At 38.4% G+C, this 14,816-nt stretch overlaps 1 protein-coding gene across 1 annotated transcript in view; it reads right to left on the bottom strand.

Annotated features, from left to right (window-relative positions):
- Positions 1 to 2,067: 2,067 nt before the first annotated feature.
- EIPR1 (EARP complex and GARP complex interacting protein 1) overlaps positions 2,068 to 14,816 on the bottom strand; it is a 75,782-nt gene continuing 63,033 nt past the window's right edge. The window contains exons 6-9 of the mRNA XM_053459038.1: positions 12,869 to 13,005; positions 7,612 to 7,779; positions 3,958 to 4,125; positions 2,068 to 2,369 (exon numbers count right to left, since the gene is read on the bottom strand). Of these exons, the coding sequence (XP_053315013.1) occupies positions 2,195 to 2,369; positions 3,958 to 4,125; positions 7,612 to 7,779; positions 12,869 to 13,005 (648 nt within the window). The 3' untranslated portion in view covers positions 2,068 to 2,194. The remainder of the gene's footprint in view (positions 2,370 to 3,957; positions 4,126 to 7,611; positions 7,780 to 12,868; positions 13,006 to 14,816) is intronic.

The raw sequence follows: 14,816 nt of genomic DNA on the forward strand, positions 1-14,816 counted from the left end.
TGTGTTGCTAAACATCTTGAGGAAGAGTGTTATTGGAAGCTGCTTTTTTTGGGGAGTATTCATTGTTATTATAATTTTTCAATATCTTTACACGTGGAATTTGGGTTGCTTTTTTTCTCTATATACACCATGAATTTCTTTACCAGTTATAATCCATTAATTCTGCATATTATCTTCATATAGATGCGACATATATTGCCTCTTTTTTTTGGAAACATTTCTTATCATTATGAACTACAGGGACCTAAACAGCTCAGGATTTTTGGATAAAGCACTTCAAGCACAGAGCTACCAAAAAAGTTGAAAATGATTATATAAAAAAAAATACTGGTCTGGCCTGGTCTGTTGAGGCCTGGTATTAGACAAACACTATAACATAAATCAGAATAGAACAATGACAGAAAATGCCGTCACAGCTTACATCTTTGTGAACAATTTCTCCTCAACTTCATGAGAACTAACCGTGTTCAGTGCAGTTGGCGTGTGAGATATGGCGTATACAGACATACAATGTCACAGTCTTTAACCCTATAGAAAAGTTAACCGAGTCTCAATGCCAGATCGTACAAAGACCTCAGAGAACTGCAAGTATCTATAAGCCATCCTTACACTGCTCTACATACACAAAAACCAGAAGGCTGTAAGGTTTGTTCTATTTAGTAAAACCGCCGTCACGTGCTTGCTTTAGAGGCATGTCTGTGAGGGACGTGCGTTGCTTTTAGGAAGCCAAGCTGGGATTTCAACAGTTTTATACCTCATGTACCAGATGGTCTGTTCTCAAATTAATTTGTTCTCAGGGTTTATTGATTTCTGCAGTCTCAAACCCATAATTTCACACTCCAGCAAGGTCATCTCTCCTACTTTTGGTTCTTGTGATAAAATGCATACTGTGTAAAATCAAACCAAATGCGCATTTCAACTAAGTAGCAATGAATATCCACTTGTAACAGATTTCCTTGGGTAAAATGAGCAGAGATATAGAGAATGGATTTTCACCTATAAAAATTTATACATCTTATCCTTTCCGTATATATTACAAGATGTCTACTAGATGGTCAAAGGGTATTGGATTGGCTGGATCTTCTGTTCATTAATGACTTGTTTTTCACTCACTAGTGGTCCGATTTAAAAGGCTACTTAGTTACATTAGTTAGAAAAAACATGTAAATCTACCAAATTCAAGCTTTCCAAGAATTCCTAAAATGCATTGATTTAGATGAAGGCACAAATAAATAACATGTTAAACGCTTGCCAAATGTCCTTGGTGACATTATGGACAGTTTAGATAACATTTAAATTACTAGGTGTCTCCCTTAATGCTTTTACCTAGAACTTTCCACAATAAGTTCAGTCTAACTTTTGTATAAGTGCTCAGGTGTAAAACTCAAGTGAAGGCAGCACATCCCCAAAAATCAAAATCCTACCTCTTATCTGTCTTCTTCTTCCTCCTTTTATGCGCAAATGATAATAAACCCAACTCTGGTTTCCCCAAATCTACCTGCTCCTGTCTTCTTATAAGAAACTACAATGTCTCCAACCTCAAACGTGTTTACTGTAGACCACTACGCATTTCCTTGTGCCTGTACTTTAGCCACATCGCCAGATTTGGAGACGGATAAGTATATGGTATCCCTCTTCCTCTGCTGCTTCCAAACAGTCATCCCTCATCATCTCTTTTGGTTGGTCTTTCACAGTGGATCATCTTCCCAACACTATATACTCACTATATATATTCAGGCCCCGTTCCTATACCACAACACCAAGCAGCTGAGCATTGAGGTGAAATATATTACCCAACATTCTAGAACATGCAATCTACTATATAAAATCATTCGACATTATAAACCCTACCATATAAAGTAATATTTTCCTACGATTTACAATACCTTTTATTTACCTAATCTTCTAACACTTCAAATGATGCTATATAAATAAATAATTGATAATTCTCTTGATCGTTATAAAGCTCATGTTTATTCCTTAAGATAAAATCCTATAATTCTGTAAAATAGCAAGACCTTGGGTAAAGAGTACCAGAAAAGAAATCAGAGCGGGTCAGACGTGGTCTTACATCAGGTCATTTAGTTTAATGGTCATAATAAACAAATATAATAACATATTTCATATTTCAAGTCTGTAGACACCAGTAAATTGTTTGGTAGAGACATCACTTTCACACAAGCAAGCACACAAATTACAACAGTATGTTATATTTGAGTGCTCTTGGAACTCTGTTAATAACAAGCCTTCCATCATAACTTAGAGAAGCAAAGAGCCAGGGGTCGGCAGAGGACCATTCCACTGCATACACACTGTCTTCGTGTTCTTCATAGGTGGCGATTATACTGTCCTGAAGAGGCTCTTTTGTTCTAAAAGAATGGGGAGGGAAAACAATTAAGTGGGGAAACAATGACATTTATTTATCAGACACTGTAATTGTTAGAAAGGAACACAAATAACAGGCGCAGTGAAAGACTTTGATAAAATGTCTAGTGGTCATAGATCATCCCAAAACCACCACCCTTGTGTCTGGATGTCAGTAATTACATTTGCTGTTGGTATAAATATGTCATGACAATGCTATCCAATGGTCTATGACAACGGTAAGTATGCTGTGCATTGCAACTAACTTTTCTTTCTTAAACAGAGCTAGTCCAGCTTGTAAGCAAGGGAGGTGTACAAGACTGAGCCAGCCACAAACAAAGAAAGAATATCTTGGATGGTCCTGTATAAAGCACATTTGGCCAGGGACGACTCTTTCTAATACATAGTGAATTCAAGGAACCCAAACATCTCCTGCAAACTCTCCTGCCAACTCACACTTTAGTGAATAAACCTAATCGCTGATTCCCAAGTATGATTATCCCCCGTAAACGCTAGTGCCTTACTACAACCCTTATGATTCAAAGCTACAATATCTCTAGGTTGGCTGGGCCTAAAGAGCTAGATAGAAAATACTACCTCAATTCCCGATCTATGATACTCCCATTATGAAATAAACAAATTCACATAATGATATGGCACAGCTCCCACCACCGTTGATCTCTGAATTCTGGTTAAATGCACGTTTAATATGGCATGAAATTGTTTCCAGTAGAAATATTTGCAACATTCAAACAAACGTTCTGAAATTTTAGAATAGTGATACACAAGCAGCAATGTGTATGATTCCAATCCTGGAGGCCTGATATGTGCCATCCCACGTAATGCCATATGCTGGCAGGTCAATTAATAAATCTCATGTTTCAGCCTAACATACACGCCTGAAATATTTAGGCTTCCCGCCCACACAGGTAATCTAAATCTGAAACTCACACCTGCCACAAGGGATGTCAGATTCCTTTCTGATTAACACGGTTTCAAAAGCAGTGTTGCCAACACAGCCAACTTGCTATATCGCTCCCATGTATAACATAGTGACCCCTGCTGTGTGTCTGCTACACAACCATAGCGACCCCTGCTGTGTGTCCGCTACACAACCCCTGCTGTGCGTCCGCTACACAACCCCTCAGTGGGTTCCATCACAGTAAGTATTATACACCAGCACGTCCTATATTAACGTATGCTGATGTGTGTCGAGGTTACAAAAAAGGTGATCTGATGCCCTCCACTGCAGTAGCAAAACATGGGCTGTATGCCCCCAAAAAGCCCTCTATACGTTAGACTGGTGGTAAGTATATCGTATATCAGGAGATATCTTGGGAACAGGAGAAATGGATATGGGAGATTCAGCAGAATTCCTTCATGCATTTGGAATGGAAACCATGTGAAAACTTAAAGAGATCATGTGGCTATCATATGCATTAAAGTGCACATGAAGACTGAAGTGTCCCTTAGTGCTGGAATGTAACATGGGATGAAAAACTGCAAATTCATAAAACGTGAGTAGAAAAAAGGGAACTATAGAGAAATGGCGAAAACAGTTTTGTGTTTTTTAAACCCAGAACATAAACATACTTCTCTTCCTGTTGGCCTTCCTCTTGATCACTCAAATCTTCATCATCGACCAGGTGCCCGAATGGTTCAGAGGAAATAGATACCATGTTGGAAAGGATAACTCTGCTGTCACTGCTTCCGGTCAGGACCAACTGGTCATGGGAATGGTTGTATCGGACACTCCACACCCTGAAATATTAGATAGAATCATTTCCATATTTATTATTCCATCATTATTGGCAATCAAAGACTTAGCAGCAAGATAATGAGCAATATGGTCAAATGTCATGGTATTAATACGAGTGATAGTAATTAAACAAGTGAATGTTTTCATGTTACAATATTAAGGATTACAGCTAAATGTGTCACCAGATTGGGCAGTCCAAGAAGGTGATAATTCATCTACCACCATGTCTCAAGACTACGGCTCTATGAACTGTGTGAGCACAGTAATACTATCTAATACCAAGAACAGATATTCCAACAATATCTTAACAAGTCACTGCATTGCTACACAAATATACAGAACCTTTCCATGGAAATTGTTAATTTCACAAATTGAACACATAAGAATGAAAGAAAAAGTTTTAGGTAGAGCAGTAATGTTATGTTGTACCTGGAGAGGTAGAAACCACCTACAGGGTTCATCCAAAACATAGTAGCCAATAAATCCTCCATTTGAGTTTAGTGAACAGGGCCTTTCTGTGCTGTATAATGGGAAAGTCTTTGAAGTACCAGGAGTATGCCAAAGAAGAGAAGAGGCTACTATCTATTATTAAAGGACAATCCCAACTGGGCTTTCCTAAAAGAAGCCCGGAGCAACCTCAGACTGGCCCTGCATAATGCATTGGTATATCAGGGAGTTGAAACATTCAAAAGACTCCTAAAATAATAAATATTCCCCTATGTATTTTTAGCATTCAAACTATGTCATTACATAAACCAACTGCTTTGCGGTCCAACGGTGTGGCTATAGCCATGTGATATCTGGGGTGCGGTCAATATATTTAACAATAATGATTATATAATAACATGTTGATAACTTATGTTATAAAGTGCAAATTCCTCCTGTTTATGTTAACTTATTACCTGCTTCAACATCGGGCATATGATTTGGGAGTGTAGTGGACTCCATGCTTTGTAATGAATTGTACACAAAGACGCTGACATTTCTCTCTAAGGGCACATGGAAGAGTTTAGCAGGATAGTGCATGCAGGCATCAAGCATGGTACAAGATGGCAGCCCCGTGTCACTTGGACTTATTTAAAATAATCATAAAGAACTAATGCCAATCTTCAAATGGTCAAGTAAACTGTATTTTCACTACAATCAGTATCTATTATAATAAAACATACATACAATACAAAGTGCTGTATGATACTGTGTACATATTACATATAGATTGCTGCGTGTTAAATTGTGACATTTCCATGGCAACCGCAGACTACATTTGACATCCATTTTAACTTTGAAAGCACAATATTTCAACTGCTCGTGTCTACGGTATGACACACTGAACTAAAGACAAAACTAGATGCGATGCTATTTTATGCTTAAAATAAACAACTTATTGTGTGAAAACGGATCCAATGATTTATAGCCAATTCAATAGGGATGCATATTGGCCAAGGGTCTCATGTGTTGCGAGGGCAATTGTGGCCCTTCAACAATTGCCATGCATTGATATGCATTAGTCTTAATTTATCAAATTGATGTTTCTCACCCCAGGACCCAATAGACTACATCTTTCTGTTAAGATTATATTTTAAACCCAACAATAAGAGTCACAGGAGAAGGTTCTGCTAGAAATTCTAAGCTCTGTATATATCTGCAGATAAGGTGAAAATCAATATGGCTGTACTGGTCCAAGCTGAGTTGGAGTCTCCAGTCCTGTAATCGGTAATGTTACCGATTATTGATCCAACACAGAAAAAGACGTAGAGTTACAAAGTCACTTTCTGTAAGATAAAAGATATGTAAGAGGTCCCAAAAGGTTATTCTTCCATCAAACTCCAACTGACAAAAGCACATAACATTAATACACAAAGACATATACAGAAACATTTATTGGTACCAAACTGTTGTGCCTTTGAGGTTGGCCTTTACTAGACTGGTAGCAAAAGCCATGGTCTAGTAGCAATGTCTCCAAATATTTTATGTTGGCACTAAGCCTTTCATGTCTTTTGTATATTGATTCCATGGCGTTGTTCCCTTCTCTCCAGCTCTTACATTTTTAAACGGTATAAATTCTTAAACTGTATTGTGCTCGTGGCAGAAACAGGACTAAGTAAAGTCCAAAAGCTGGTCACACTATGGAGTCGTGACGAGGAATTCTACGGTTCACGTCTGAAAGCTCTACTGACCTGGTTGTATATTTGGTATAACAAAAAAACTGAGGAGATCAGCTGAACTCTCCATATGTAAGAAACGACATAAAATTTAAAGTCTGAATGTGCTAAAACTGCTTCTACATATTGAATATTTTTGAAATTCAAAATTTTTGAGGACGCACTTGTCTTTTTCTTTTTTAATTAGAACACAAAACACACAAAGCAAATCTCTGAAGAGTAAAGAAATCTCTCCATATTGTGCATTACATTTTCATATGCAGTTATATGCTGAATTAAAAAACACAGTTCGTTATTTTATATATTTGATTTATTACCTTGTTTAATTCCTACACAGATCTCGAGCGCACTAATTTGGAAAGTCTATGCCAAACTGGAATAAACGGAGCAGCCTATTTTATTTTTACAGGACCGGAAAGAATATTTCCCGATTTCAATTTTCAGCTAAGACACCGAGTACTTCCATTAAGATGCCCGCTGCATTCCTACTTAGCGCACTACCTGTAACAGTCTGGTTATTTCTATATGATGTGCTTTCAGTCAGGGGAACCGCTATCGGCAATTTCCCTTTCATACGAAAAGCCTTAACTCTCTCTCTCCATAATAACAGAGAAAGGTATATCTGATTTACAGAAGAGGTATCATCAAAATGACTCTCACGCAAGATAACAGGGTGATTAATGTAAGAATTAAAAAAATACATATTTTTTTTTTTTTTTCATCTTTTAATTATTTGGCTCTCCATGTGTGGTTTGTTCCAACAAGCTGATCAGCCCAAATTTAGTTCATTTGAAACTGCTTTTTTTCGATATACTTCCTGCTACACCGATACTACCAAAGAGGTCTGACTACTTACCCTGAAAATGAATTGAAACACTGCCTTTATTTTTATAAATAGGGGACTTCAACTACCCCTATATGTGACAAAGCGTGAGTGTACAACAAGGTACCTTGAATTAATCTATAAAAAAGCTAATGCACCTTAACCTTTAATAGGAGCAAATTTATTCTCCATATTTAACGCATCTACTGAAATGTACACTGTACACAGAGAGTATACCAAGGGCCACTTCTGGTCTTAACTGTAAACCTCTCTGCCCCCCTCTGTAAAAATGGTAAGCCACATCAAGGCTGTCACACGTATGTTTAATGGACATATGAATGTATTCCTCAGAGCGACTGTGTTCTGGGTCTTTTGTTTGCTTAGACACATACATGTTCAGTTCATCTTCCTCCATCTGTTCTGAGCAGCATGATGTAAATGTAACAGCTTGCTTTGCATGCGCTCCGAATAAACACAATCAAACATAAGGCAGTGAATCCTACCAATGCGAGTGCTCCTCTAGCGTCTTCACCGGCTCGTGAACATTCCTGGTGTCCCAGAACTTCACTTTGCAGTCATCCCCGCAACTGGCCAAGTAGTACTGTTTGTTGGGGTTGAAGTCTAGGTCTCGAACCAGCTGTCCGTGAGCATTCTCGATGCAGTATATCTGCCTGGAAATGAACAGAAAGCATCATTTAGAGGGTCCTGTGCCACCTCATGCCACCTCTCTCCTTCCGCCCGCATTAACAGTAATGCACAGTAAGCAAATGCTTGTCAGAGCACAGTATTAGGACACTTGAAGAAAATGTAATATGTTGTCTTGATATTGTGTTTTTATGTATACTCTACTATTTTATCGTATGCATGTCTGCTGCCATTTTGAGATTTTTTTAACACATTAACATCCCCTCCCACATCATAGTGCAGCACTTATAACCGGTGGCACATACTAATTAGCGGAGATCTAGAAGTAGTTTTCCTAAAACATTAGACCTACTGAGTTATGGAACCGGTAACTTGGGTGCATTAAGAGCTACACAAAGAGAAGGAAATATATGCTATGTATTTTAGATACTAAAGAGGACATAATAGCAGGTGTCAGAATACCAGATGGGATATGTGGGGATGTCTCATCAGGTCATGGCGCTACTATCATATAGGAAAATTAGGAAGATATTCACATTCTGCTTCTAAACTGACATCCTAACCTCATGACTGAAGTCTAAAGAAAATCTGTTCTCATCCAGTCACGGTTGCTGGTGTTCCATCCACCTGGATGAAGAAGAAAGTATTGAACAGAGGACACAGTGTTCTAACTTCAAACCCATATCTCACAAACAATGGCGGTTATAGTGTGAGTAAATAGTGTTTTCCATTGCTATATTATTTATCACACTTGTCTATTCAGTACAGAAGATGTACAATAAACATTTTAGGCTTCTGTGTGGTATGATGATCCAGGAGAAAACCTATGGGTGACTTCTGCATGGATCCCCTTCAAAACTGCCATCAGGTTGGCACTGCTTTATATATAGCTCAACCAAAAAAAAGAAGAAAATAAGCGCTATACAGTGCAAGTGCTGCAAACCCTAACCAGAAACACAAACTAAAAAAGCAATATACAGCGAGCAATAAATAAGTGATATAACAAAACAAAAATAATATATACTTGTATTGGTAAAAAGGAGTGGTCAATGAAGAAACATGTCTTCTATAATCTGTATAATAATAATTAACAATGGATGTTCCAATTATTAATGGCATAAATATTTCTGTCAGTCTGGATATCCTCGTCCGCCTTCACTCCGACACACAGAGGAACTTCAATATTAGTGAAGCCCGGTATGCACAGGCAGCTCCACGACGCGTTTCACCTCCAATCAGGCTTTCTCAAAGTGCAGGTCGCTTTAATTTTTGTTTGGAAGATTAAACCTGATGATTTAACACCTGATGTACCTCGAGTTTTTATTTGCATCTTAAAGAAGTGAATCACCTTTTTAACCCCTTGCTGTGCCTATCATATATATATATCTCAAATGTAGTGGTTTCTTTGGGAACATCCATTAATTATTATTATACAGATCACATTATGTTATGTTGTGTATTTTATTTACATTTTATGTTACTCATTGACTATTAATGGAGGAAAATAATATAGCAACATGTCTTGGATCTGTATAAATAAATTAGCAACCAAAGGACCTGTTCAATGAAGACATGGGAATTTGGAGAGCAGACAAAACAGCTCGGTAAATTTTACTGATCAAGTTTTAGGTTGATTTTAACATATACCTTCAAAATCCACCTTATGTGCATGCTGTGGCAGCAGCCTGTTCTCTGCATGATCGTTCTTACTTACTAAGTTATCCCTCCCCTATTGCGAAGTTGGACTCATGGATTCCATTGGAGTCAACGGACTCTTCATGGACTCCAATGCATTTTATTGCACAATTACTTGCCAGTTCGGCATCACTTAAGATAAATAATTCATTATATTCTATAGCAATATGTTTAGCCACGCAGAAACAACACGGGGCATTGTAAAAGCTTTTTCAGTCTCTACAGCAACAACCTCTCAGAGTCTCTCCTTTTGAGTCACGTGACAAATGTTCCCAGAAAAATCTGAATTGCGCAGAATTTGACTTGATGAAATAATTATTTCTGAGAAGGGTTTGGGCATCCAATTGCAATAAACTGACTAACACTCACAGAACGGTCCTATAATCAACGATACGACTGCACGGAAGATGCTACATTAAACCATGGAAAACCCTTCCCTTACAGCGATTCAATGAGATGTGCAGCGTGTACACCTAAAATGGGTAAATTTTTGCCCATACAGTTAAGACCATCAAATCTTTCAGCTAACCTCCATTAAAACCGACTAAATATAACGGACGATCTACTTAAAACACAGCATTGAAACTAATCTTGGCCCTTACGCTGTACATAACCGTGAATGGGCCACGTGGTCGGAGCGATAATGGTCCATACATTTTGCTATAGAGCAGAACAAAAATTTAAAATCATGGCAAAAAAATGAATTATTCCCTGTAGATGCAATCCATTAGCATTCCAGGAACGCATTGTTAATAAATATGGAACACATTTCTCAAAGAACAAAGGTGTGCATAAAGCTACCCAAAAGAATTAAGTAAAACGCGCAATCCAAAAGGGCAATTTACCGCCACTATGTATCTGTACACGCATTAGAAGCAAGGGACATACAGAAAACGAAGAATAGAAAAGACTCCTGAATTGTGTTCGCAATGTAAGATGGCAGGTTACTCGTAGATTTTATCTCTTGGAAAAATGATAAAGTGCGATTAAAGAATATTTGCTCTTGCAATGAAATTCATTCGCTGAGATTTCATATGCTGATGGTCTTAAGTCATAAGAAATTTCACTGTGAGATGCCTTTATACCCAAGATAGTTACATCATATGTTAACATGTTAACTCTTTATGCAAGCAATGAGACCCAGAAATAGTCAATGACATCATAATGGTCAGATGATGACATGAACATACCAGGGATATATATATATATATATATATATATATATATATATATATATATATATATATATATATATATATATACACACATATATATATATATATATACACACACATATATATCTAATATGTTATCGTTTTTCCCATACAGGGATTCATCCGCCGAATGCATCTCCTGCTCAGCAATGTAGACCTCCAACCAGCGAGATTCCTGGGGGGTCTAAGAAATAATGGTGTTACCAAATTTGATCCCTCTGAATAGTATTATTAGTTCATTTAGACATTTGCACTCTCAAATAACCCAATCGATGCCAAAACAATAATTGATGGCCTTGTGTGGGATTTTTGAGATGGTCTCTATCTAGCTGCTGTAAAATGACAAAATAGTATACTTAGAATTCCAAGGATATAGCGTCCGTTCTAGATTCTGCTGGCATCTCTTCTACAATATACACAGCATTTGCTTTGGGATTACTCACACAAATGTCATTTCTTTATTCGGTCTACCAGAAGTAATAAACTAATCAATAATTGAACCTATAAATAAATACCTTGGTTTATTGAAGAAGAGAAAAAAAGGACTTTATGCTTTCCTCTCTATTTCAGTTGGCTTCTGCAGAAGCAAGGGGGGGGATATTAAAAGCCCATTTATCCATCGATAATATATAACCGATCCCTTATTATTCTATTACCTTGCTGCTTAAAACAATTGGAAAAACATCTACATCCTGACGCTGATAGATCGAAGCACAATGCAGGATTATAGGTGAAAGCAGGACATACGAAGCTGAATGTAAAATTCACCCCTCCTGTTAAGGCAACAGACGCTATAGCAGAGAGATCTGTCTTCTCAGTTTAGTGATAAATTACTGTGTGCTGAGGGGATAATCGGTATCTTAAAAAAGCTTGCACAGACCTCAGTTGTCATGGAAACGGATGTGTATAACATCACTCCATGGCTTATCAAAATCACAACTTGGACTAAAAAAAAAAAAAATGCTCTTATTAAGCACACTACGAATCTTATCTTATGATTGCGTACAAACACAATCATAATTTACAGAAATTACAGCATGTTAGGTAAAAACATGATAAAACCCATTAGGTAAAATTAAAATAGGATTAAAAATAAATAGATCACTCAGCAAGCTTCTTATGAAACTCCATTATTTTAGTAGGTATAAAAAAAAATACATTTTGATTTACTATCCTAAGACAACGTGACAAACAAGGGCTCCGTTTTGGAGAAGAGTTCTCTGTCCTCTGTGTCAGGGTTAGCGATGTGATATCTGTCGGCTGCGCAATGCCTGGTGTTGCAACTTTCAGCCCGGCTTCCTGAGGCTCCCGAGGAAGTCAAGGTGGACGCTCCGATTTTGGGTTATGGGGTATCATCCTGGTGTAGACGCAAATCCAGAGGATCCTGCAACTCCAACTGTTAACAAATGTCCTTCCACAAAAGTCGGGCGGATGGACGCCAGATTAGAACCGTTTGTCCTATCTTTCCTGATGTAGAGACTCAGACCTTAATGAACTTTATGCCTATCCCCTGCGTGTTTAAATTCCCACACTGTATTAACTTCATTTCCGCTGGCAGGCTCTCATTTCCTCTACAGTACAGCAAAACTTCCTTACATTTCACACCTTTGAAATAAATAATCTTTCTTAAAATTACAAATCACCCAACAGTCTCGTGTCATCCCCATACAAAAGTTGAAGGAACGTCCTACCCGTCTGTGATTGAACTCATAGAGCTGCATATCTGCCAGTGGAAGCACAAATGTCTTATTTCACACCAGATTTTAAACAAACTACACCGTTTCCATCTTTATTATTTTTCTATAAATTATTTTCTCCTTTTGTTTTTTGTTTTTTTTAATTTCCAAACTGAGTTCTTGCTTTTATTGGCGGCATGGTCTTCTAATTCCGATTCCAACTGGATTTCAACAGTAAAAATGGAACCAAAACGAATGGTGTCCCTTTAAAAGCAAAGGGTTTCACTCCGTTTCTTATTAAATTAAATGCTGCTCCTTGAGGCGTTATAGAAAAAGGAACAAATCAAATCAATTATTTGGAAATCAAAGTGTTAAATTAAACACATTTCCTTGAGGCACAACTGGAATAGCAAAAAATCGAATCATAAAGAAAAGGCCACGTACGATTGCAATAATTTTAAGTCTGGGGTTTTAGGCTCCTGAATGACAATTTTATGTCTCAATTATCGGGGAAGGGATGGATTTATTACCTCATACTTCTTATGTCCCAGCCTCGGATGGAGGTGTCGTTGGCTGTGGCAACCTGTGTACAGTTGTGATGAGGGCTCCATCGCCCACAGGTAAATCTCAGCTGCCCTTTGCCCTCCAAAGCCGTGGAACTCGAGAGCTGACGGGGGAAACACAAAAGGAAATGTAGCATGAGAGATAAACAGGATTCCAGGCAGAGCCATCACAGGAGCAGTAGCCATGCTTAGGTGTCCAACCATAGCAACAAGGGCTCCGGCCCTCAAACAGTTAAAAGAGCATTTTTTGTGTCGTGCTTTTTAATGAAAGATTAACTCTCAAATAACACAGATAATTAAAGAAGCAGCCATCCTTATTCATGGGTAATGACTTAGTCATATCCTGTAAAGAGACGAAGAAGAAGGTGGGCGTACTTCGAGAGCGCGCCTCGACCGCTGCTTATACGGACTGCGAAGATGGCCACGGTCACGGCAGAACGCCTAAGGGAGCTGTTCCCTCTATAATGCTGAGCTTAACATTCCATTTTATTATATATATATAAATCAAATATATACAGTGCATACATACATATCCTATTTCTTGTATTATTATTGGGCATGAAGGGAAATTATATGTCTAAGTTCGAGAAATTGCCTGTATTAATAAGTGAGCAAAATGTCGACACACAAGAAGCAGGATTTTCACTACTATCTTATAGTAGAAGCAAATGCATTATATTTCTTTTCACCGACATTGCAATCTGGATTTCTTTTGGACCCCAATAAAAGTTCTGTTTTGAGATGCGGTTTGCAGAGACTCTCAAGGAAAAGAATAAACTCAGCCAAAATAACCAAGTCCTCCCGATTGTGAACACAAATCTCACGTGGCAGATAACCCATGCATGCGCACATCATGGCAGACGCACTTGGGTAATGATTTCACAAGGATGAAATGTTCTTGAACAATTTCTGCGATCTACTAGGGACAAATATGCTTTCCTTCAAAATCCAGCACGTGTAGCAGGGCATATCAGACTTTTTTTCTTCTCCCTACCGGTACGTAGCGTTCCAGCCAAAACCTTTCTATACGGTACACTGATGATTTGCAGCCTTGCCATTAATAATACAAAGCAGCATTGCAACCTGCCATTAGGAAGAAGAATTGCCATGGCTCATCAAGTAAATTGACATAATGTGGCATTACTTTAAATGGGACTTAGCTTCCAGTGCATTCATTGTGCCTTAATGAAATGCAACTTGTATTTGACTTTACCCATCCCCTTGATTACGACATGCCTGGGTTAAAAATGTGGCCAGGGTAAGGCAGGCTGGGGCAGAATAAAGAGCTGGCAGAGAGCGTGGTGGGAGATGGCACCTAGACACAGAAAAGGTGAATGGTGCATCGCGCGGGGATCTGTAACTTGCTCATCTGGCTGCTAAACAGCTCTGGTAGCCAAACCCACGGTGATAATGCAGTGTCCTGAGTCAACTCTCAAGCAGATAGAAAAATACGGTAGTAGTAATACAAATCTATTATGATCTATCTATAAGATTATTCTCAGTAGATTGAGCGCTTCTACAGGCAGGAATCAAACAGGTTCCTTCTGCAGTGTGTTCACCGCCGAGTCGGCGCCTGCGCAGCTGGTGAAATTGTTGAAGTCAGCTCTGACCTTTAATCACCTAAAGTGGGGCGGCTGACAAGAGGAGTATGCGGCAACCCTAAGCTCCTCTGATTTAAAGATTCAAAGGTGTTACCTGAGGCTTTTTCTTGTATTTTACTTGCAATTCCACAAACAGCCACCAGCTGTTACCAGTCTACAGTAACAAGAAGTTTAGGCAGCATTAACACATTCTGGGATCCTTTCGTGCTCCTTTTACAAGCTTTTGCTCTCTTTTTTCCAAAATGCGTCTTGGACAGTGGACACTGAGTGTGTTGGCTGGCAAATATGTTTTAGGCTCATTTATCACCAGGTGC

The sequence above is a fragment of the Spea bombifrons genome, chromosome 3 (genome assembly GCF_027358695.1).
Source record: "Spea bombifrons isolate aSpeBom1 chromosome 3, aSpeBom1.2.pri, whole genome shotgun sequence".
NCBI lineage: Eukaryota > Metazoa > Chordata > Amphibia > Anura > Pelobatidae > Spea > Spea bombifrons.